Genomic DNA, 23,069 nt, shown 5'->3' on the forward strand with positions numbered 1-23,069 from the left:
TGTGCGTGTGGGGAAGAGGGGTGAATGTCGATATGTGATGGGGAGAGGGAGGGAAAGAAGAATTGCAGACACAGAGTGGCAAGCCTCGCAAGCACAAAGGGCGGCTTCGGACTTGACGCAGCCGTCTCAGAAAAAAAAATGAACCCATGCATCACTGCACAGCGGGCGAGCGGCCAAGAGTGACAGATGTTGTGAGCGGGCGGTGACGTGAGTTCAACACCGAGCCCGCCCGCAGGCGAAATTGCAGAGGTTGCATTCAAAAGTTTTGTCACGCTTGCGCAAACGAATGGCTGTGCGGGTGGAAATCGAGGTGATCGAGCGGAATGAAAGATATTCCACACGCCTGTATCTCTGCGCCAAAGCCGACGCGAAGAATTTCCATCCGCGCTCAGTTGCGTGCATGGCTGGTCGGATCGATTTGATTGAGTCGCTTCTCCACATGCCCGATCCTCCTTTCCCCGATGCTGTGGCTCCGACTTCCGAGCCTGCAGTGGAGGCGGTTGCAGCCCAGCAGGAAAAAAAATTCCTGGAAAAAAGGCGAGCGAAGAAGGGTGCAGCAGTCCAACCTGCCATTGCGCATCAAATCCAACATTGCCATTTCCACCCTCTCCATCCTCATCGCACAACATCCAGCACGATCGCAGCATACCCCCTCCCACTCGGCATCATGTCGAAAGACGGCAAGACCAAGACCAAGGACAAGTCCAAGCGACGCGAGTCCAAGTCCGGCTCCGAGTCCAAAAAGAGTCGCAAGTCGTCATCCTCCTCGTCCACGCTTCCTCTGACCGTCGTGGAGGATGGTGCGGCGTCGGCATCGAGCACTGCCTCCGGGTCTCGCACCGTAACCTCGGCATTTGAGACCATGTATCCCGTGCTCAACCTTCCCATCCCACCCGTGTGGTCCAACGATCCGTATGCCGCATTCTCCGACCTTATGGATACGCTCGTCATGCGCCATGTACCGCAGCTCTCGGGCGTGCTCATCACCCACTCGCCCACGCGCTTCCTCCAGGACACCGCACTCTTCTCTGCCGACTCGGCTTTCGCCACCGCAGCCGTGGGGTTCGAATGCGTCGTTTGGAGACCCAAGATCGGTCAGATGCTCGAGGGAACCATCTGTCTCTCCTCCCCATCCCACGTATCCCTCCTGCTCTATGGCTTGTTCAACGCCTCGATCCCTGCATCCCATCTGCCCGAGGAGGATTGGGAGTTTGTGCTCAACGATGCAGAGGCTGGGTCGAATGATCACGGCCTTGGATACTGGCAGAGCAAATCAGACGGATCTCGCCTTGGAGGCCAAAAGGGCACCCTCGCTTTCACCGTCATCAGCCTCACAGTGGCCAACCACATGCTCTCCCTCCACGGCTCGCTCCTCCCAGACCCCTTCAAAGGCCCCCCACCCACACTCGACCGCTCCTACCTCAAAAAGAGCCTGCTCCCAAACCAACTCGGTCTCGCAACTCCATCCGCCCGTCCAACCACCCAGGCCGCCGAATCCCCCGCTCCCACCCCGCCAAGACGCGTGCGTTGGCAGGACCAGGACAACTCCGACACAGACCACGACCAACCAGACCTCTCCGCACTCGAAACCCCACAGATCGTCAAGGCTGAACCGCCCTCCATCGACTCGTCCGCAAAGTCAGCCTCCGAAAAGCACAAGCGCAAGTCGTCTTCCACAAAGTCACCCCCAGACGTGCGCGAGAAGAAGCGCAGAAAGGAAGCCTGACCAACCACCATGTACTACATCGCACGCACGCATGCAATCACCAACCCACCGTCGCCTCGCACAGCCTCGCACAGCCTGCAACGCGTTCATATCATGGATTCGTCGGGATTACACATGCGACGATAGGCAATGCTGCTAGACGACAGCATCGAGGGTAAGAAGAGAGAGCAACGTGAGAACGAGCGGCGTGCAAAGGACAGAGTGGTTGCGGACGAAAGCGGTCCCGGGCACCCGTCGACGCCGCTCCCAAAGCAGAGTTTGTCGAGCGACGTGTGGGCCCGCGGAAGGAAAGGGAAAGGCGAGGGTCAAGGTGGGCATGGGATACACAACAGGAGTCGATCGAGATACAGTGGTTCATAAAGCGGCGAGACACCGCTTGTTGTCGCTCTGGAACGCGACGCTTTTGGGGGCGCCGAGGACAGTCGACATGGCGACGTCTCTCGACAACATGGAGGCAGCGGCGTCTTCAAGGCTGCGTGCTCTGAGCCTGGCTGAAGTTCTTGGCCATCTTCTCAAAGTCGCGCGCGAGCTGCTGGCGCACCTTGAGCTTGTCCGGCTTCGAACGCAGGTCGGGATCCGAGACGAGCAAGAGCCGCTTGACGCGCGTGATGAGGCCCTTGCTGCCCTCGAGCGGAATGTCCAAAAAGTCGTAGCGCTGGATGCACCGCTCGAACTTCTGGAACTCCTCGCCGTTGAGCTCCTGCTGGAAGCGCATGTACAGCTTGCGCTCAAACGAGATGCCCTCTTCCGCCTCGAGTGCGGGCGAGGCCGAGACGAGCGAGCTAGGGCTCGACGCGGTGCTCAGCTCTTCGCGTGCCATCAGTCGCACCGATTGGCCCTCCGTCGCAGCCATCAGTCGCTGCGAAGCGGCGGTGATGTCGGCATGGACGTTCAGGCCGGCCGCAGCGAGCTGCTCGGTGAGCAACTCGGGCGAGGTCTCGTTCGAGTGCGCCTTGACCGTCTTTTGGTTGCAGAAGATGTCCTCGACTGCAACGGGAATGGCGTCGTGCACGCTTCCAGCCCGGCTGCGCGTGCGAGTGCCCGACTGGGTGCTGAGGCGAGAGGCGGCACGAGACGCGGGCCGCGAGGGCACCGTCTGGCAGCCGATCGGCGTCATGGTCTTTTGCTGCGCATTGAACGAGGACCGCATGGCCTCGCGTCGCTTCTCGACGCACTCTTGGAGGTAGTCGCTGCTGGACTGGGGCTTGTCGTTCGGGCTTGATTGGCGGCTCAAGGTGGTGGACGAGGATCTAGCCACGACGCCCGAGGCGGTGAGGGCGCCCTTTACGATCTGCGCCAGGCTGAGGCTCGAAGCACGGTCGCCCGAGACGGTGCTGCGACGCTTGCTCTGCAGCGCTGCCTTGGTCACGCCGGTGCTGGCCACGATGCTCGCGGCCGTGGTGGCGATGTTGCTTTCGAGGTAGGTGCCGTGGAAACGCTGAGCCGACGCAGGACGTGCGATCGACTCGGCGGCATCTTGGTGAGCCAGCGCCTGCGACGTCAAGGCGTGAGTGCCTCGGTAGTCGCCCAGGACGGTGCCAGCGCGCGGGCCGACCATGCCCAAAGCACCGACGGTGCCGGATCGCTGATGCGCGGGGCGCTTCTCGGGCACGTCGGAGCGAGTGCCAAGTCGAGAGCTTCGACCCTCTGCAGCGACTCTGGCAGGCCCGTCAAAGGCGCCTGCGCCAGCAACGTGCTCTGGCATCGGGCTCTGCGAACCAGCGATGGAACGAGTGGTGTCCATGCTGCTCCTCGCGGCCTCGAGCGAGAAGTCGCGGTTGGATGCGGCAATCTGCGCGCCGAGATCGGGCTCCAGATGCTGCGTCGTTGTGACTGTCTGAACCATGGAGAAGGCATTGGGGTGGGTGGAGGCGGATGGACGAAGCTCGGAGCGGTCCTCGAACTGGAGGTTGGAGGAGCAGTAGGGCGTGTGACGAGGCGCCGGTGCGGCCTCGGTGTTCCTCTCTGCCGAGGAAGGCGCCGATGGCACCGAGAGATGATCGTAGTCGACGACGTCGACGGCGCGATACTGGGCGTTGAGATTTCCGCCGGACAAGCTTCGCTGGGAGAGACAGTCCTCGAGCGTGTTCATACGCCCCTCAAGCCTGGTCCTCGTCTTTGCTTCTTGAAGCACCACAGCACGGAGTTCGGCATTTTCGGCCTCGAGTTGAGAGTTTTGCTCCTTGATGAGCCGGTTCTCGGCCTCGAGAGCGCCGAGGTGAGCCTTGAGCTTCGCCGAGTACTTCTCCCAACCCTTGCACTTGGCGGCAAGCTCGTAGTACTTGGCCTGGAAGGCGTCCTGCAGGGCGTCGATACCGATCTGTGGCGACAAGAGAGACGAGGGTGTAAGAGAGCCATCCGGATTGCTTTGGTTTTGTATCGCACTAGATGCAAGGCTGGGTCCGAACATCAAGACGATGTTGGGCCGTAACTGCGAATACTTACCTGTTGCTCTTCCTCGAGGAGTGGCGAACTGATGCGAGGCAGGAGATCTTCTTGGAAGGTGTAGCGTGTGTCGTGGCGAAGTGGCTGCTGATGCTGAAGCTGGAGCTGATGCTGGAATTGGTGCTGGAGCTGGTGCATTTGGGATTGTGGCTGATGGGACTGGACATGAGGCTGCGTTTGGACGGGCTGCTGTGGCTGCTGCTGCGACTGCTGCTGCTGTGTGGACAAAGTCTGGCTGCGCTTCCTTACGACACCTTGAGAGGAGGAGGACGAGATCTGGCTCGAGGCGTTCGACATGTTGGAGATGTTGTCGGAGCTCATGGCGAAGCTCGAAGGGGCCATGACACGGAGGTAGGACTTCCTTTCGGCGGCTTGGTCGTCGGTGGTAGGATCGCTGGAGTACTGAGTGATCTTTTGATCCGAAATGCTGGCGGACAGCTGGACGGAGGTATTGGCCGAGGCCGAGCTCGACTTGCGAGCGTGTTGGTCGACGTCTCTGCCAGCGTGGGTGGTGGCGGGGTTGGGGCCGGCGCCGACGTGGCGCTGTTGCTCGCGCTCCTTGCGAATCTGAGCGCGCATCTCTGTGTAGGTGCCCGAGCCTCCATGAGCAGCTCGGGAGTGAGAGCGGAGGGTTGCTTGAGCTACATTTTGAACGGAGGTTGGGGCGGGCGCCAAGGGCCTGCGATTCATCCGGTCGAGTGCGTCCGCTGACGATGTGGAGCCGAGGGGTATCTTGTTTGCAAGCTAGGAAGAGCTTGAGCTTGGACGGGGCTGGAAGCCGAAAAGGAACGCAAGGGAATGTAAGGGTCGAAGGGAATGCAAGGGTCGAAAAGGTCGAGAAAGAGGACAGAGACGAGGACGGGGGACGGGGACGGGGAGGGATGGAGAAGGAAGGTGGACAAGACGTCTTATCTCCAGTCAACGACGGAAGTGTTGGAGGGAGGCTGGCATCCGACGATGGGGAGCAGCTGCTGGGCACACTTTTGGATTAGGTGCTTGATTGATGAGTTGGGAGGTTGATGAGGCTCGTGCACGGATGTGCGAGTTGGGGAAGCGTGACAAAGTCGAGTGGCGGATGTGACTGTGACGGATGAGAAGTTGTGCAACCGGACGATGTTGCGGTGGCGGAAAGCCAAATCTTGTTTTGGAAGCTGCGCCGTGAGTGGACGGATGTAAGGCGGAGATGGACAGGGTGCTTTGGGGCTGCGCGAAAGCGGGACAAGGTATGTAGTTGCCGGCTAGTCAGCAGTGGCGGCAGCGGCGGCAGTAGCAGCAGCAGCAGCAGCAGCAGCTGCAGAGCGGAGCAGAGTATGAAGAAGTGGGGTGGGAAGATGCCAAGGAGGACGGTGATTTTGCTGCAGGTGAGGCGAGTGGAGGTGCAGGCTTGAATGAGAAAGCAGAGCGGCTGAGCCCGAGGGTAGGGTATATGAGATGCTGCCGGGCTTGATGAGGAGGGGGGCACGAGAGTGTGGTACGCGGTGGTGGAGACCGACGGTTGAACGGCAGGCTCGTACCCACGGGGATATCAAGACGGAGGGACCGGAACTCGACGGCGGCGACGACGAGGTGGTGGTGATTGCGGAGGTGAGAAGGATGAAAGGGGAGCCAAACGGCAGAGTCATTTAGGACACACAAGGAAGGAGAGAGTGAGAGAGCGCAGTGGCACGACGGCGCTGTGGGGGAGGGGGAGCTCAAAGAACAGGGTCCAAAGGAACAAGTTTTTGCGGACGGCGACGAGGGAGAGTGCGGCAGCGCAGAATGGTGCGCCGATGCAGTGAGCGGGCGGATGCATTGCAACCCATGCGAGGCGAGGCGAAGCAAGGCGAGGCGGGTCGATTCGAGACAGGCCGGGATAGGCGCGGGAGGCGATGAGGAGCAGCGGGCTCTCGAACTGCATCGTGTCACTCTGTGCGCCGGCGAGTCGACTCGACTCGACGCCATGCCACGCCATGCCACGGCCATCTGCAGCACGCACAGACGTACAGCACGCTGCATCTCCGCGTCGAGCCGCAAGTCGAGATCGCCGTTCTTACTCGCAGCTCGCTCGCAGCTGTCACTGTGACGCTGCAGAGAGAGAATGGAGAGTTCAATATGACGGCCTGGATTCCATGTGACAGACAGCATTTGAGACCAGCGCCAAAGTGGCGTTTCTTTGACTCGGGAGTGAGAGTGAGAGACAGAGAGAGCGCAGGACGGGCGGGAGCTCAGCCGAAGATCCTGATCGACACGGTCGAGCTCCCCATGAGCACGCCTTGTGGTGAATGGAGCCGCGATGCCGAGCGTGCTGCCCGCGGCTAGTGCAAGCTCATATCCGTGACGTGCAGTGGTGCGCCTTCGCTACGAGGGTAGGCCTGGACAAACACGATCGCGACGCCGACGTTTGCAACGTTGGGCGGTGCTGCTGCTGCTGCTGCTCCCGTGGGCGAGACTAGGCGAAGATCTCAATCGACGGATTCCGTGTCAACGCAGCTGTGGAATTCGATCATCTGCTGCGGGTCTAGATGCAGCCGGGCCGCATTCATGGGAAGGCAAGGTGATGCGCCTGTCTGAGCGCAATGCAGTGTGCATCTGGCTTCCCACGCATGCAGCCGTGTGACTGTGTGGAAAAAAATATAAGGCATGGACGTGACAATCACAGGAGCCGCATGAAATGGCCACAGCTCCAGTTGGGCTTGCGGAGAGAGCGCCTTTGCGTTGCGGGCGGGGAGTGTCGGACGCGCACCGAAAAAGCGCAATTTGGCTCGTCGGCACCGCCATATGAATCAATCACGCGCGCGCCTCTACCCGCTCCAACAACCGCACGCTCCAGCACAACCCTGCGCAGCCGCCCAGCCGCCCGAGCGTTTCGTTTTGCATCGAGCGCAAAGCCCATGTTGTTGGTGCACTTGCACACCACACACCATCGCCAGGCGAGCAAAGACTGACAAGCGAGCTAGGCGAGACCAACACGCTCGCTTACAAACCAGCCCCAGCCAGCTTCGGTAAAAAGTATCAAAGAACAAATAAAAATGAAAAGAAATGAACGGCGAACCCGGGCCTTTTTTTCCCGACGACTTTATGCGTCGCATTGGGCGTCCGGTTTCAGCAAGGGCCGTGCAAGCTGGACGCGCCAAGGTGATGCTGAGTGGTGCTGCGTGCTGCAATGCCATGCCATGCCGTGTCATGCTGTGCTCTGCTGTGCTCTGCTGTGCTCTGCTGTGCCGGGGCTGCCAGGGGACGGATGTGCGTCAAATCGGCTTGGCCCAAGTAGCAGCCTCGCTTGGCATCCAGCCCGAACCACCTCGATCGCGCGCATCCGCAGCACTCTGACCACATTGATCGTTCTCCCCCCCACACCGAACTGTTTGGTGGTACCTGTCGACGATCGTGATGCATGGGACCTCGTGCACCAGCTGGTCGGCTACGCGTTGCAAGTGTGGAAGGAATCCATCGGAAGAAGCCTCGGAAACGTCACTGTCGCCGCTAACCTCGCTCTCGCTTGCATGCAGTGTGCGCATTGACGTGTCTCGCTTTCTCCCCATCGTCGAGCCAACTTGCCCGTTGGGTAGCAGCTCGACCCCCATGGACGAGTCAAGCGAGTCAAGCTCGCCACGTCCGCGGAACCGAGTTTTGGCGAGTTGCAAACACGCACTCCAAGCCGCAAATTCATGCACTTTGCCCGTCCTGCCTTGTTTGGTCGGGCGACAAAGAAGGCTTAGATTCGCTCGCTACGCACGCAAGGCGGCGGCCAACTTGGACATTTTTGGTCGGCTCGGCTGCCGATGTGACAGCGCGTCGGAGCTCCAATGTGCACGCCCGCGATCGGCTGCCTCGCCTGCCTTGCCTGCCTTGCCTGCCTCGGAGCCTCATGGTCCCAGGGTCCCTCTTCGTATAATCACATGCACCTCGCCTGATTTCGCGTGTGCCTGCCGATCCTCGCTCGCTGCCCGCCTCGCCTTTCTTGCGGCTCTCACTCGACTCCATCACCAGGCCAAGAGGCTCACACCGCGGATCATCCGATCCACACTGACAACCGATGCCAGCCGATCCTATCGAAGCCCACATGCGATCCAAGCTCGCTTCGGCTGGGGATCGCTACGACGACGCTTCGGCCTCGAAGGCTTTGCTGCGGGAGTCCGGATTCCGACGTCCAGGCCGCAGCATCCCGTTGGAGGAGACGATGGCATCTTGCAACGCCGACAGGAACGGCCGGAGTTGGGGCTGTCAATGCACTCGCCTTGCATTGCGCATCCTCCCCATGCACCCGCAACCACCCGCCATCTTTCTTTCCCACCTCGGGCAGATCCAGCCCAGCCAGCGCTGCAAATACTCAGAGCCCGTGCTTCCTCGACGAGGCAGGATTCGAATCTCACATGGACGCCTGATCTGAGCATGGCAATAGACGCCGTAACCGCGGCATTGCTCGTCGCCCTGGCCTGCGCCGTGAGCAAGAACATAGACTCGTGCATGCTACAGCTTCAGTACATGCACTGTCCAGATCCAGCGCCATCGCATTCACGATTCATGATGATGCTCATGATGATGCTCGCAACGACAGGCTGGCCTTAACTTATCCGGAAGCTTCGGCCATGCGGTCGTGCCGGGGACGCCAAAGTCCGGCAGCCTAGCGGAGGGGCGACCGACGTAAAACGATCTCACACTCCAAAAAAAGTCGCCTCCACTTTGGGCGCTGATTTCGGCAATTTTCGGCTAAGCGCGATTTCATTTTTTGGCAGCTTGCCGGAGCTCAGCATGCCCTTCTTCCCGTGTCCCACCAAACACATTGTCTCTGGGCATCCATCCACTCCCTGCTCCATACCACGTCGAACACTGCCATCCTTGAACCGCACTAGGAGGACCGTTCATCCGACTGGACGACTCCGACGGCTCTAGGCGCCAGCTTGGCAAGCGCATGCGCGTTTCTCACAACATGACACCGCGCACTATATCCAGACCCGCTGCCATCTAGACGACCCGTGTTGCCCATGAGCGACTCGAGCGCCACTCTCGACAACGCCAAAGCTCAACGAGGCTCTCGTGGTGTCACTCGCATTCGGAAGCGGTGGGAGCGGATATGGCCGCGCATCAAGCTTCTCGCGCCGCCCGTGGCGGGTGCGCTGCTCATCAGCCCGTTTGTGCTTGAGCGTCGGCTCAAGACGTGGATCTCTGCAGACCCTTTCTTTGCCTACATCCACTTTTTCCTCTTCTTCTTTCCCTCCCCACTTGCAACCGGCGCGTTCTTGGAGCGATCCATCATCACCCTCGTCTTTGTGGCGGCAGGAACGGGCATTGCGTTCGGTGCGATTTGTGGCGCCATCTCGATCGACGGCGCCGGCGCTGCCGCCTACAGCTCCAAGCAGTCCAGAGCGATCGGTGTTTGCACCCTGATCTTTCTGTCGTTTGTTTCGGGTGTGCTTTCGAGCTATGCACCGCGTCTCAGGGGTCCTTGTCGTGCGCTGCTCTTCAGCACGGTATGGGAACTCACGAAGCAGTATAATGTGGCAACGGCTCGCATCTTTTTGGACAGCTTCTATCCCGCACTCGTCGCCATGGTCGTGGGCATCTCTTGCAACTGCCTCATCTTTCCACGCACGGCTCGACGCACGTCGATCGATCAGCTCTGCCAGCTGTTCCAGGGTACCGATAGGCTCATGGCCAAAGCGATTCAGGAGTTCTCGGCAAGCCTCAAGCCGAACAAGACGCTCGGGCCACAGGGGATTACCGCCCAGGATGCGCCCGCGGAGAGCTTTAAACAGCTCAAGGAGCAGCTCGGATCACTGCAGACGCGCCTCGAGGCCAACTTTGATGCGGCACGCTACGAGGTCGGGTTTGCACGCGTGGGGGTCGAGCAGCTGCACGTGTTTCTGCCCATCCTGAGGGATATCCGTGCATGGTTCTCGTGCAGCCTCGCATGTCTTGGCGAGGCCAAGCAACAAGCAGAGACCGTGGAGGCTGCAGAGATCGGATCGGGATTGGCGGAGCAGCCTGGGGTCAGCACACCGGTGGAGGAGACAAAGGCAGCATTTGATTTCAAGCACTCGATTCGTACGTTTAGCGTCGAGGTTTCGGCAGCGCTGGCGTGCCTGCATTGGACAGTGCGCAAGTGTACCGGCTCGAGCGCGGCAGACGGTGTGCAGCCATCGAGTGGACGCAACGAGAAGGAGGACGCGGCTGCGGGTGGGGGTGATCCGCACCTCGCCTTGGCTCAGCAGAAGCAGAGGCTGCGCGCATCCATCCGCACGTTCAAGGCGGCCCTCAACGATGCTGTTCGAGAGTCGCGCGCCGAACTCAACGCCACGTCCACATCGCAAGCGCATCCAAAGGTCGGCATGCCCGTCGGCTCGGGTCTGGGCGTCAACCCGCCAGACTCGCACCAAGCGACGCCGGGCGTGGGCCAGCCCAAGGTTCTCGCCGACATGTTCCGCACCGAGGCGTATCAGATCTCGTTCCTCATGGTGTCTCTGCTCGAGGTCGGGCTGCTCGTCGACGCGTGCCTGACCGGGGGGCTGGCGCTGGCGGCTGCATGGAAGAGCAGCCCGCATAGGAGGCTGCGCATGTCGGCGGCCAAGTGGCAGTACTGGCTCGGCCACAGCGAGCTCGGTGTTCGCGACGACATGGTCTTCATGGACGAACGTGTGGATGCGCTGCTGCACGAAGACGAGCCTGCGTCGCCTGAGCTGCGAGCCGAGTCGGAGCAGCTCGACTACTTCAACGACGATGCCGAGACGTTTGTGCTGGGCGATGCGCCGCGGCTGGATCGCACGCCGTCGCGCGTGAGCAATGGCATCACGTCCATCCGCTCGTGGTGCAGCACCAAGCTTCGGGCGATGCACAGTGTGTTGCGCACGCGCCGCGCGACGAGGTGGCGCATTGCACTGTCCAGACACATCCGAGCGCTGCGACACAGCCGCCACATCAAGTTCGGCATCAAGTTGGCCGGCGGCTTTGTACTGCTCACGCTGCCGTCGTGGCTGGCGCCGGGCGAGGCGAAGCAGTGGTGGCTGCAACAGCGCGGTCAGTGGATGGCCATCTCGTATCTTTTCTGCCTCGAGACATCCACGGGCGCAAGCATCCGCACTAGCTTCTTCCGCATCCTCGGCACCGTCTCGGGCAGTCTACTGGGCCTGGTGATCAACGAGGTGAGTCGCGGCAACAACTATGCCCTCGCCTTCCTGCTCACGCTCGCCACGCTACCGCCGTCGTACGTGATGCTGTTTACGCAGCTCCAGGGCGTGGGCATCGTCATGGGTCTCACGCTGCCCATCGTGGCGCTGCTGCCCACCGAGGAGAGCGGCGAAAGCGTGGTGCACGTCGCGTGGAATCGCGGCTACATGATCTTTTTCGGGATCATTGCGGCGCTGGTGGTGAATCTGTTTGTGTGGCCGATTCATGCGCGGCTGGAGCTGGTGCGGAGGGTGTCGTCGATCACGTCGCAGCTCCAGTCGCTGTACCTCAGTCTGTCGAGGCAGATGCTCTCGGGCGGGCTGACGTCGAGCCACAAGTCCAACGCCGCGTTCGAGAGGCTCGAGGTGGGCATCGAGCGGCGCGTGGGACAGGCAAGGGGGCTGGTGGATATCATGAAGATCGAGGTGAGCCTCCAGCCGAAGCGCACGCGCGTGCTGTCCGAGCTGCTCGACCACTTACAGATGATCCTCGAGCTGCTCATGGGTCTACGGCGGTGTAGGGAGCATGGGTTGAGGTCGGTACGCCAGCAGGCGGTGGTGAATGTGCTGGAGCTAAGGCAGAGTCTGATCGCATCGGTGTTGTTGGTGCTGTGGACTACGGGGCAGGCGTTGCAGACGCATGCGCCGCTGCCGCAGTATCTGCCGAGCCCGCGGTTGGCGCTCGAGGAGCTCACCGAGGCAGTGGCGGAACAGCTGCGCACGATGCTCGAGGAGCAGGAGCCCGTGCGTCCGCAAGGCGTGCCCGACGCCTTCCATGCGCTGGACAGTCTGAATCACGAGGCAATCCTGGCGAGCGTAAGGAGGCGACATCGAAAGCACGGCCTGCACTCGATCCAATCAGCCAGTCCCGCGTTTGGGTCGAAGAGCGGTGCGATCACGCCGAAAGAGCACAAGAGGAGCGCAGTGTCGGGCACCGACTCGCCCGCCTCGGCTGGGACGCGCAAACGCAATGTCGACTTTGCAGTCTTCTTTATCTTGGCCGAGCATGCTCTGTTGGAGGAGATCGTGGCGTCGCTCGAACACCTGCTGCAGCTGTGCAGAAGCATGGTGGGCGAGGCGACGTTCTTGTACACGCAGTTTGTGCCCACCGATCGCACGCCCGGCGACACCACCCCTGCGCAACCACGCGGCGCGGAGCCATCCGACACCGATACTGCCACACCTACACCAGCGGCATCACTTCGCGCGCCAGGCAGCGACCGCACCCCGACGCTACGCCCGTCTCCACTCGCACATGCTTCACTCCCGCCCACCTCCGACGCGTAGCGCCATCTTGTACCATCACACTTTGCAATTGCACACTTCTACTTGCCGATGCAGAAGGTGGAGAAGATGGAGCCGAGGATCTCGTCGGCGCTCAGATGGTTGCCCGTGATCTTGCCGAGGCTCTTGGCGGCGTAGCGCAGCTCTTCGGCCGCAAGCACGAGGTCCGGATCGCGCGCTCTTGCCAGGTCGAGGAAGCGGTTGATGTGGTCGAGGCACTCGAGCAGGAGGAAGCGGTGGCGGGTGTGGGTGATGAGCGGCGCCTCGGTGGTGCTCACTGCATACTTGGTCTGGATCAGCTGCGCCAGGCCGGCCATGAGCTCGGCGAGACCCGCGCCGGTCTTGACGCTGCCCTTCCACGTTGTTGCGCCGGAGACTCGAGCGCACTCGGGATGGAGGTCGGTCTTGTTGATAAAGACGAGATCGGCATCGTGCGCGGTATACGAGTGCGGGCGGAGGAGGGGTGGGTTGGAGGTGGAGTCGGCAGGGATGACGAGGAGCGAGAGGTCGGCGGATTGGACAGCGTCGCGCGCACGCGCTATGCCGATGCGCTCAATCTCGTCGCACGCGCGCGTGCGCAGACCGGCCGTATCGTAGACGATCACCTTGTACCCGCCGAGGTCGAGGTGCACCTGGAGCACGTCGCGCGTGGTGCCGGGGACGTCGCTCACGATCGCTGCGTCGCGGTCGGCCAGCCGGTTGAGCAGCGAGCTCTTGCCCGCGTTCGGCGGACCATAGATCGCCAGCCGCACACCGTCGCTTACGATCTCGCCGACATGACGCGTCCCCGTCGCCCCGCGCCAAGCCTGCGCGCTGTCCACGCCGAGTTCACCGCGTAGCAGTTGCGCCATCTGCTCGACGGAGCCTACGGCCGCCATCCACGTGCCGTCTTCCACGCCGTCTTCGTCGCTGAAATCGATGAGCGCCTCTGTCATGGCCATGGCCTGGAGCAGCTGCGCACGCATGGCCTCGTACCTCTTGGCCTGGAACCCCGCTGTGCCCTGCACGGCCACTCTGCGCTGCATCGACGTTTCCGCCTGCACGAGCGCATGCAGCGCCTCTGCACGCGCCAGATCCAGCCTCCCATGCTCAAATGCCCGCCGCGTAAACTCGCCCGCCTCGGCCGGCCTCACCCTCGCCTCGGTGCGGATCGAGCCAAGCGCATCCAGCACATCGCTCACCGTGGCGACGCCGCCGTGGATGTGAAGCTCGAGCGAGGTCTCGCCGGTATAGCTCGCGCCGGCAGGGAACAGGATCGCGCCCGCGCCCGCATCGAGCAGCTCGCGCGTGTGCGGATGGTGCACGTTGCGCACCACCAGCTTGTGCGCCGGCGGAAGCCGCACGTACGGCTGCAGACGCGAGGTGAGACACAGCGAGTGGTAGATGTGCGCGACCGCTGCACCCGAGATTCGGATGATGGCTACGCCGGCACGGCCAGCTCCAGTCGCCAGCGCGTAGATCGTATCGTTTGGCCGCGACGATGTGCGGGAGCTCGAGGCGAGTGTGCGGATAGACGTGCGCGAGGCGATGGCGCCCGAGTCGAGGATCGGTGGAGCGCGATGCTCAGCTTGCAGGACGGCGGTACGGACTGCCCGCGTCGAGTGAGGCCGTGTGCATTGGCGAGCGGCACCGATAGGGCCTATGCGCCAGCCACGGCACCGCAGGACCATAGGAGATGAGCGCTCTGGCAATGGAGCCAGGAGGAAGAGAGGTAGCGTAGCAAAAGTGAGCTTCCAAAAGTCGCCTCGGAAGCTCTCCGACGCAAGTGGAGGCTGCCGCCACTTTTTTAGGCTCTGCTTCTCCCACACCTCTTCGCGCGCGCGTTTGCGTTCTTCGCACCAACACCGTACTTGGCCTCGTCATTCATCCATCGGCACCGCCGAGGCGCACTTCCGCTTCCGCTTCCGCTCTGGCCTGCACTGCGCATGATCTCTACCCATTCTTGGAGACTCGCTCGATCTCATTGCCCACGCTTGCGAGCCATGTCGTCTTCCGCGCCCGCCTCGGCGCTCGCACCGGTGCCGCTGGTGATGCAGCTCATCGTGGACGGTGCATCGTCGACGTCGTTCGGGTGGCCCAAGGGGCCGTGGATGGCGCAGTCGGCGCATGCAGCCATCGCGGCGATCCAGACGTCGCTTGACTCGGCGGCGACGCGCGAGTACGTCTCGAGCGCCAACCTCGAGTCGATGCACAAGGTGACGCTCCAAACGCCCGCCGAGGGCAAGGCCAAGATGACGCTGCCGCAGCTCTCGGAAAAGCTCACCGCCGCGCGTGCAGAGTGGGAGAAGACGCGCGGCCCAGCATCCGAGGATGCAGACGAGTTCCCACGCCACTTCCTGTGGATCGAACAGCCGGAGAACGTGCCGACATGTCTGGCTATCGCGCCGAACCGCAAACCCGCGGCGCTGAAGAAGTTGCTCCGCCCATGTACGCTGCTCAAGGAATAGACAACATGCTTGCAAGTGAGAGGATACTAGTACATTGCGTTTGCGTGTCGAGGCGGGCTGAAGCTGGGTATCGTTGCGGAGGGGGGGGGGGGGAGATCAGGCCTTGACGAGCGCCTCGACGGCCTTGTCGAACGTCTCTACGCGGACAGGCATTTCCGGTGTATAGAAGGGATTCTTCATAACGTGATCGGCATACGCCTCGTAGCAGCGCTGCAGCACGCCTGCCGGATTCGGATGCGCCGGCGACGTGACCAGGACGAACTTTGTGCCTACCAAAGTGAAAGGCAATCAGCACATTGTCTCGAATTCGCGAAGAGTCCAGACTTACCTGTGGGTGTGAGCATGACGCGCACGGTAAAGTGGTCCGAGTCGAGCGACTCGATGCCCGAGCATGCGCGGTTGGGCACCGGGTTGAGCTTGGCCGTGATGGCGTGGATGCCGTGCAGGGTGCCCGCCAGCACCAGGTATTCGTTCGACGAGAGCCGGCCGCCGTTGGGCATGGATGCGGCGTTGGGATGCACAAAGTGCTCCGACTGAAAGATCAGCCCTCCGGCCTTGTTGATGATCCACAGCGACGACATGGTCGAGGTTGCGGCTGCGTTGGTCTGGTGTGGAGTAGCCAAGCCCCGACGAAGCGGCGGGATGGCTGTAGCGGTGGCCTGAGAGCCCCTCAGCTGCAAGTGGGCGCTTGAACCCTGCACGATGATTGTCTCGGCCGGGTGGAAGAACCGCACTCCATTCCAGCCAGAGAGTTCAATTTTCTTTGCCTTCAAAGGGCCGCCGCCGACACTCTGGCAAAAGGCGCGTTGCTTCCTGGCTGCAGCGCTGCGAAAAAAAAGGCTTTTCGCTGCGGGTGGGTAGGAAGCGGTTGGGCGCGTCTGGCTCGCACCGCTGCAGGCTGCGGAGCCGTGTTTGAGGTGTGGGCTGCGAGGCCGGTCGCAATTTTGCTTGGTCTTCGCCATCAACGGTCTCTACTACGCTGTCCCCTCCACCATCCTCGCAGTCGTCGCTCATCTCCATACCTGGTCCGACACTGCACATCTTCACCCTGTTCTCGCCCAGCACGTCGTAGGGATTCTCGCAGAGATCAGCACGAACGACCACTTCGTCCAGTCCGACCTGGAGCACTGTCCATCGTCGATTCACCGCACCCAACCCAACAACCACCAACATGTCGGCTGACCTTGTCACCGTTCTCGCCGAAGGCACGTTCGAGGAGCAGATCGTCGAGGTCTCGGCGTTCCTCTCGCGCTCGCAGGCCGAGGCTTCGCGCAACGACTTTATCCAGCGCTTCCAGCAGCTCGCGCTCGAGGCTGAGCCGGCTGCACCCGCCGCCGCCGCCGACGCCGCCGAGGGTGCGGCCGTGTCGTCGTCCGACGCGGGCAAGAAGAAGCAGACCGTCCAGCAGCTGGTTTCGGAAGTCAGGTCGCTTGGCGAGGGCACCGACCGCGAGCTGGAGGGTGTGTACAACCTGCTCGCCTCGCTCATCACCTCGACGTTCGGCGACGATGCGGCGCAGTCCGCACAGCTGCTCAGCACGCTCGTCGGCGCCGTCGGCAAGGAGGGCGCGGCGGACAAGAACAACGTGAGGTATCGCATCCTGTCCAACCTGTTCAACAGCCTGCCTGCGACGTCGGCGCAGCGTCTGGGCATCTTCAACGCGCTGCTGGCGCTCGCGGCTGCCAACGACGATCTGGACTACCTCACCTCGTCGCTCACCGCGCTGCCGCAGTGGCTGTCGCAGTGGGAGGTGTCCGAGGCCGACAAGGCGGCGTGCCTCGAGTCGGTGGCCAAGGCGCTCGAGGGCGCCGAGAAGGAGCACGGCCAGACCAACAAGGCGTATCAGTTCCTGCTGCTCCACCTGCGCTTCATCAGCAACAGCGCCGGCGGTGCCGACACCAAGCAGGCTGCCGAGCGCACCGTGGCTGCGGCGCTGCGTCTGCCCAAGCTGTACGAGTTCGAGGAGCTCATGCAGATCAAGGCGGTGCTGGCCCTCAACGGCACGCCCGTATTCGAGCTGCTCAAGATCTTTGTCGGCGGCAATGCCAAGGACTTTGCGGCGTGGAACAAGGCCAACGGCGCCGAGCTGGCACGACTGGGACTCGACCACGACCAGCTGGTGCACAAGATGCGTCTGCTCGACTTGGCGGATCTGTGTGCGCTGTCGGTGTCGTCGGATGTGGCGTACGCCGACATTGCCAAGACGCTCGAGGTGGGTGCGGACGAGGTGGAGGTGTGGGTCATCGATGTCATCCGCGCCGGTCTGGTGTCCGGCAAGCTGAGCCAGGTCAACGAGGCGTTCCGCGTGTACAAGAGCACGCACCGCCAGTTTGGAAAGCCGCAGTGGCAGCAGCTCGAGGCGCGTCTGGTGCAGTGGCACACGAGCATCGCCAACATCATCGACACCATCGCCGCCACCCGCGGCGGCAAGCTCCCCGACGCCATCGCCGACACTGCCGTCCAGGCATAAGCAGCATCCTCCTTCCCGAAAAACAGTCGTCCACGTCCAGGTCAGGATGACCTCACTTGTGTCGATCTCAAGAATACAGTGTAGTCTTTTTTGTCTCAACCACTGAGCGCGCGCGCGCGTGTGTGTGTGTGGGGTGAATGCGGAGCGGGTATCATTGCGTGCGGGATTTTTCAGTAGGGTAGTTGAGCGAGAGCCTGTTCGAACGCCGGGTCGTCGAAGCCATCGTCGTCGTGCATAGCTTCGTCGGTCGCATATGCCTGTTGCTGCTGCTGGGACTCGATCCAGAGCTGTTGGAGCTGTTCGTCGTCGGCGCGCTCGAGTGGATCGACGAGTTCGTCTTCGCGCGTCTCGTGTTCGAGCCACTCGAGCTGATCCGGATCGATCCAGCCGATCTCCAGATGTCCCTTGAGCTCGTAGATGCGTTTGAGCCGTGCGTATTCGGCGAGGATGCGTGCGCGTGTCAACTCGTCATCCTCTTCCCTCGCCTCGGCATCGCTATGATAGGGTGGAGAGGAGGGGGCCGAGTCGTCGTCCTGATCCATTTCGTCGGAATACAAGCCGGGCGTGGCACCGTCGATGCCCGTGCGGAAGGCGCGCACTTGGGCACTGCGCTGCGCAGTGCGCGTCTGGTTCATCGCGCGCTGACACCGCTCAAAGAACGATTGGCGATACGACGACGATGCCCCGCTCGACAGCATGTGGTCCTTGGCACCGCGTCGTGGCTGCGACGACGCAGAGAGCGATGCCGAGCCAGTCGGGGTGGGTCGAGAGCGCGGTGCGGACCGCGAACCAGAGGCTTGGCGCGCAAAGAAGCGCGCGCGAGTCGCTTCGATCGCCGCCTTGGTCGACGCCGGGTAGATGCTCTCGCTCGGCGACGAGAAGACCTGCATCGGAAGCGTAGGCGTGTCCGAGGCCGACGCTGAGCCCGACGGCGACCAAGGCTCGGATCCAGATCCCTGGGTTTGATCCATATGCGGTCGATCCATATCAGCTCTTCCTGCCGTGGCGGTGTTGTAGGGCTGCGGTCGGTAAGATGGAGGTGCGTGCGGCTGCGCAAAGGCAGCGATCATCGTGTTCGCAGCTGGGCTGGTGTCGAGACTTTGCAGAGCAAAGGCGTGGGCTGCCTCATCCAAGGCAGGCGAGTATGTACGACGGAAGCAAGCAAGATGGAGGTGGCCACTGAGCCGCAGATGTGGGCTGCGCAGGGGAAGAAGGGAAGCGGGATAAGGAGGTCCGCACTTTGAGCGGCTCAGCGCGCGCTGCCAATTTACGCCATTCGAAGCTCAGCTGCGAAGAAAGTGGAGCAGCAGAGCAGAGCAGCCGCCCGAGAAGACGCGTCGCGCTGCAAACAAAGTCTAACATTTACCAATCGGGCTCACAGCATCAAGCTTTGCTCTTGATCGGTTACGGCTGATGGTCTTGATAGATGCGAGACTCGACAAGGTACTCGACAAGCGCTGGCGGTACGAGTTGAGCCAAGCGTCGCTTCTTATCTGCATCGTTGATGCTGGTGTCCTTGAGCAGTGTGCGGATGCTGGTCGAGCTGAGCTTGGCCTGGTCCGACTCGAGGTCGAGCATGCCGATCGACTGCTGCTCGACCCATTTTGCCACGTCGCTCGATGCCAGCAGCTTGTCCTCCTCGCTTCTCGCCTCGCCCTCTGCATCCTTGGACGCAAGCTGGGGGTACGACGCTGGGTCGCGCCGCGCACATACAAACGTAGTCCGCTCGTGGTCAAAGAACCTCTGGCACTGCTCGTGCATCTGGTGGAGCGATTCGTAGTACTTTGGCTGGAAGACGCGGTAGAGCGTATCGAACCCGACCACCCAGTGCAGTCTCGTCGGTGCCATGTCGCGGTCTGGCTGGTGTTGCCGTAACAGCTCGCGGGTGAGCGTGGACTTGGCAAAGATCAGCGGTTTATCCACCAGCCCTACCGCCACATTGGCGGTGCGACCCGCGGCGGACTGGATGCGCTCCACATCGCGCGCCATGAGCGTCATCATCTCCACTCGCTGCTCGAGGCTCGCGTCGCCCGGCTTGCCTGCGCCCTTGTCGGCGTTCTGCGTCGAGAAGAGCAGCAGGTGACCGTCGTAGCTCCGTTTGGGCCGTGCCAGGATTGGCTCCGACAGCAGCAGCGCGAGATGGGCACGAGACGGCGGGTTGAAAGAAGAGTCGAGCACCGCAATGTCGATGCTCGCCGGCGCCGTGCCATCGGGTGCGCTCGAGGCGGGTGCGAACGGCCAGTGCGGGCGCGTCGAGTAGACGAGCCGCATGCCAGAGGCGCCTGCTGTCTCGGCGGCAGAGCGCGCGATATGACTGGCGAGCGTCATTTCGGACTGAGCGTCGGTCGGGGCGCTGGTGCTGGCGGTCTGGCTCGCCATGGTCGTGGTGATGGCCGCTGCAGGTGAGCAAGTTCGTCTGCTCCGGGTCCATTGCATACGCAGTCAGCAGCATTGTGGAGGTCGACCGGGTTAACGATCTCACATTCAAGTCAACAGAGTTATCGTTTGTTACAACCGCAGTTCTCACAATATCAAGCAAAAAAAGTCGACGTGTCGAGGCCGAGCGGCTTCCAGCAGATCCGTGCGCTTCCTCTCCTCACACAGGCGCTGGCGTGAGCAACACCGTCATTCTTCGCACCCTCTCTATCGACCACCTCTCGTCCACCTCGCGCTCATCCTCTCGCATCATGGAGTCGACACTGTTTCAGGTGCAATCGCTCTTCTACCAGGCCGCCTACCAGGGCTGCATCGATCTGGCGCTCTCGTCGTCGTCCAACGCGCGCTCTTCGGACCCCACCACCGTCTCGACGCTGCTCTATGCTGCGCGATCGCACCTTGCGCGCTCTCCGGCCGACCCGGCATCGGCGCTTGCGCTTCTCAAGTCGATGAACTCTTCCGAGCCGCACGTGGCCGCTGTGGAGGCGCTGGCGCGCTTCGTGCAGGCGCATGCGCAGGACGATGCGGACGGCACCTCGCGCGAGATCATCGCGCTCACCGAGCTGCTCGACCACGCCGTCGTTGGCGAGTCCAAGGGGGAGGTGATTCGATGTGCCGCCGCCACTGCGCTCTTCCTCGATGGCGATGCGGAGGAGGCGCTCAACACGCTCGGTGTAGGAAGTGCGTCGAGTAGCGAGCTCGAGTGTGTGGCGCTTGGTGTGCACATGCTGCTGGCCATCCACCGGCTCGATTTGGCAGAGGCAGAGTATCTCGCTGCACGCAAGTGGGCGGACGACTCGCTGCTCATTCAGCTCATCGAGGCATGGATCGGTCTGGCAAAGGGCGGCAGAAGCACCCAGCAGGCTTTTTATGTTTATGACGAGTTGGCCCAGAACCCCGCAGCTGCAGACACGGTGAATGCAGTGCCTTCGCTCGTGGGAAAGGCTACGGCGCTCGCGGCAAACGCCGATTTCGCAGGCGCAAACAAGATGCTCGATGCAGCACTCAAGCTCGATGCCAACCATGCCGAGGCACTGGCGAACAAGGCGACGGTCGCGGCACATGTCGAGCAGGCCACAAGCGGCGAGTGGATGGACAAGCTCAGGAGCGCCAATGCATCGCATCCGTTGCTGCGCGAGTACAGCGCACTTCAACAGGCATTCGACCAGCATGCCGCATCGTTCCGCCTCGGCGCATCTGCCGAAGCCTAGACAAGTCCTTCTGACTGCCACGCCCGCGCTTCTGTATAACAATCAGAGTCTCTCTCCGTGCACACACGTATGAAAAAGGGCGGAAAACCGTGAGACGAAAAAGAGTGAAAAGAGCACGGGTACAAATACAAGAGCTGGATGTGAGTGGGGCATCATCGGCGGCCTCGGACGGAGGGAGCGGCGGTGGAGAGAGCGGGTGAGCCCATGTCGTCGCTCAAGGGCGTTGCGTCTCGCACGACGGGCGCATCGTTGGCCAGCAGCCGCGAGCGCACACTACGCGTGCTCTGCCTCAACGCCTGCCCACGATGGTCATCATCATCGTCGCTATCCGCGTCATCTTCGTCCAGATGCAGATCCGCCAGCACGGGTTTGGCCGCCCTCGCTGCGAAGAAGGTGCGCTTGGTCCTACCCTTGCCCTTGGCGGTACCTGCGCCGTTCTGCGCAACGTACTTGAGGCCCAGGTCGTGCTCGAACGGCTTGATGGGATCCATGATGCCCGGTTTCCTGCGCCCGTTGGAGACCGTCGACGAGCGCCGACTCGTGGCGGCCTCCCACGCCGAAATGCCGTGCGCGTCTTCGTCGTCCGACAGCTCGTCGTCCCAGTTCTGCACGTGTGCATCGCGCAGACGCTGCGAGATGCGCTCGTCCAGATCCGAGTCTTCGTCATCCGACACCTCGACATCCGCAGGATTGAGCGTGGTGCGCGGCACCTCCTGCATCTGCACACCGGGCGCCGACGGCAGCTGGCGCAGATTGTCGATCACCTTGGTGCGCAGATTGTCGAGATACTCGCGCGTGTTGAGGTTGTCCATCGACGTCGGCGGCACCTCGAGCTTGTACTCGGGTCCAAAGTACTGGATGTAGTCGTTGAACGGCAGGTCTTCGTCGAGCCGCTGTCCGACGAGCAGGCCGGTCTCGTACGTCCAGGTGCGTGCGACGTTGCGCACCGTATATCCTCCTCCGCCGAGCGTGATGAGCGGAACGTCGAACGTCTGCATGAACGCGACGCAGTCCGCATGGCCGCGCATCGAGAGGTTGAAGCAGCCCAGCTTGTCGCCCGCGAGCGAGTCGGCGCCGCACTGCAGCACCACGGCGCCCGGACGGTACCAGTCCATGATGTGCGAGATGACGGGCCGGAAGATGTTGCCGAACTCGGTGTCGCCGATGCCGTCGCGCAGCGGCACGTTGACGCAGTAGTTTTTGCCGCGCTTCATGCCCACGTCGCGCACGTCGCCGGTGCCGGGGAAGAAGTCGCCAAACTTGTGGAACGAGGCGGTCATGACGCGGTCGGTGGTGTAGAAGGCCTCTTCGACGCCGTCGCCGTGGTGGATGTCGATGTCGATGTACAGCACGCGCAGATGGACGCGCAGCAGCTCGAGGATGGCGAGCACAATGTCGTTGACGTAGCAGAAGCCGCTCGCCTCGCGCTTCTTGGCGTGATGCAGTCCGCCGGCCCAGTTGATGGCCACGTCCGACTCGCCCGAGTTGAGGCGCGTGGCCGCCGCGAGCGAGCCGCCCGCCGAGATGGAGCAGAACTCGTAGAGGCCGTCAAAGGCAGGACAGTCCTCGCCGATGAGGTAGCGCGTGCCCTCGTTGGTGAGCTCATGCACGGTCTCGGGCGTGACGCGGTGGAGAAAGTCGACGTACTCGTCGGTGTGGAAGCGTGTCATCTGGTCGCGCGTGGCGCGCTTGGGACGCAGGATGTCCATCTTCTTGTGCAGGCCGTAGTTGGTGACGAGGTTGTGCGTCATGCGCATGCGGTGCGGCTTCATGGGATGGCCGAGGCCGTAGCTGAAGTTGCCCACATCATGGTCGTAGTAGTAGGCTACCCTCTTGCGAGGCGTACGAAACACTGGAGCTGGTTCCATGGCGGTCAGAGGCAGGCTGCGTCTTGGATGGGTGGGATCA

The 23,069-nt window shown here is 62.1% G+C and overlaps 12 protein-coding genes across 12 annotated transcripts; 6 read left to right on the forward strand and 6 right to left on the reverse strand.

Annotated features, from left to right (window-relative positions):
- Positions 1-400: 400 nt before the first annotated feature.
- On the forward strand, positions 401-1,726 carry PAN0_007c3142 (uncharacterized protein; the record flags this gene model as incomplete). Its single annotated transcript, XM_014801227.1, has 1 exon — positions 401-1,726. One exon carries the CDS (start codon positions 401-403, stop codon positions 1,724-1,726), a length of 1,326 nt encoding a protein of 441 aa, XP_014656713.1.
- A 466-nt stretch (positions 1,727-2,192) lies between these two features.
- Positions 2,193-4,750, reverse strand: PAN0_007d3143 (uncharacterized protein; the record flags this gene model as incomplete). The annotated part of the gene is made up of 2 exons (XM_014801228.1): positions 2,193-4,046; positions 4,172-4,750. The coding sequence occupies 2 exons, from the start codon at positions 4,748-4,750 to the stop codon at positions 2,193-2,195; spliced, it is 2,433 nt and encodes an 810-aa protein (XP_014656714.1).
- Positions 4,751-5,409: 659 nt separating this feature from the next.
- On the reverse strand, positions 5,410-5,793 carry PAN0_007d3144 (uncharacterized protein; the record flags this gene model as incomplete). Its single annotated transcript, XM_014801229.1, has 1 exon — positions 5,410-5,793. One exon carries the CDS (start codon positions 5,791-5,793, stop codon positions 5,410-5,412), a length of 384 nt encoding a protein of 127 aa, XP_014656715.1.
- Positions 5,794-8,186: 2,393 nt separating this feature from the next.
- PAN0_007c3145 (uncharacterized protein) lies at positions 8,187-8,540 on the forward strand (the record flags this gene model as incomplete). The annotated part of the gene is made up of 1 exon (XM_014801230.1): positions 8,187-8,540. One exon carries the CDS (start codon positions 8,187-8,189, stop codon positions 8,538-8,540), a length of 354 nt encoding a protein of 117 aa, XP_014656716.1.
- Positions 8,541-9,135: 595 nt separating this feature from the next.
- Positions 9,136-12,600, forward strand: PAN0_007c3146 (uncharacterized protein; the record flags this gene model as incomplete). The annotated part of the gene is made up of 1 exon (XM_014801231.1): positions 9,136-12,600. The coding sequence occupies one exon, from the start codon at positions 9,136-9,138 to the stop codon at positions 12,598-12,600; it is 3,465 nt and encodes a 1,154-aa protein (XP_014656717.1).
- Positions 12,601-12,638: 38 nt separating this feature from the next.
- Positions 12,639-14,267, reverse strand: PAN0_007d3147 (tRNA modification GTPase TrmE; the record flags this gene model as incomplete). The annotated part of the gene is made up of 1 exon (XM_014801232.1): positions 12,639-14,267. One exon carries the CDS (start codon positions 14,265-14,267, stop codon positions 12,639-12,641), a length of 1,629 nt encoding a protein of 542 aa, XP_014656718.1.
- Positions 14,268-14,579: 312 nt separating this feature from the next.
- PAN0_007c3148 (peptidyl-tRNA hydrolase II) lies at positions 14,580-15,044 on the forward strand (the record flags this gene model as incomplete). Its single annotated transcript, XM_014801233.1, has 1 exon — positions 14,580-15,044. The coding sequence occupies one exon, from the start codon at positions 14,580-14,582 to the stop codon at positions 15,042-15,044; it is 465 nt and encodes a 154-aa protein (XP_014656719.1).
- Positions 15,045-15,140: 96 nt separating this feature from the next.
- PAN0_007d3149 (transport protein particle complex subunit) lies at positions 15,141-16,064 on the reverse strand (the record flags this gene model as incomplete). The annotated part of the gene is made up of 3 exons (XM_014801234.1): positions 15,141-15,313; positions 15,373-15,869; positions 15,934-16,064. The coding sequence occupies 3 exons, from the start codon at positions 16,062-16,064 to the stop codon at positions 15,141-15,143; spliced, it is 801 nt and encodes a 266-aa protein (XP_014656720.1).
- A 151-nt stretch (positions 16,065-16,215) lies between these two features.
- Positions 16,216-17,514, forward strand: PAN0_007c3150 (PCI-domain-containing protein; the record flags this gene model as incomplete). The annotated part of the gene is made up of 1 exon (XM_014801235.1): positions 16,216-17,514. The coding sequence occupies one exon, from the start codon at positions 16,216-16,218 to the stop codon at positions 17,512-17,514; it is 1,299 nt and encodes a 432-aa protein (XP_014656721.1).
- Positions 17,515-17,684: 170 nt separating this feature from the next.
- On the reverse strand, positions 17,685-19,893 carry PAN0_007d3151 (nucleotidylyl transferase; the record flags this gene model as incomplete). Its single annotated transcript, XM_014801236.1, has 2 exons — positions 17,685-18,711; positions 18,923-19,893. The coding sequence occupies 2 exons, from the start codon at positions 19,891-19,893 to the stop codon at positions 17,685-17,687; spliced, it is 1,998 nt and encodes a 665-aa protein (XP_014656722.1).
- A 308-nt stretch (positions 19,894-20,201) lies between these two features.
- PAN0_007c3152 (coatomer subunit epsilon) lies at positions 20,202-21,161 on the forward strand (the record flags this gene model as incomplete). The annotated part of the gene is made up of 1 exon (XM_014801237.1): positions 20,202-21,161. One exon carries the CDS (start codon positions 20,202-20,204, stop codon positions 21,159-21,161), a length of 960 nt encoding a protein of 319 aa, XP_014656723.1.
- A 152-nt stretch (positions 21,162-21,313) lies between these two features.
- PAN0_007d3153 (histone deacetylase clr6) lies at positions 21,314-23,029 on the reverse strand (the record flags this gene model as incomplete). Its single annotated transcript, XM_014801238.1, has 1 exon — positions 21,314-23,029. The coding sequence occupies one exon, from the start codon at positions 23,027-23,029 to the stop codon at positions 21,314-21,316; it is 1,716 nt and encodes a 571-aa protein (XP_014656724.1).
- Between the last annotated feature and the right edge of the window lie 40 nt (positions 23,030-23,069).

Source organism: Moesziomyces antarcticus (assembly GCF_000747765.1).
Source record: "Moesziomyces antarcticus DNA, scaffold: scaffold_v10007, strain JCM 10317, whole genome shotgun sequence".
Taxonomy (NCBI): Eukaryota; Fungi; Basidiomycota; class Ustilaginomycetes; order Ustilaginales; family Ustilaginaceae; genus Moesziomyces; species Moesziomyces antarcticus.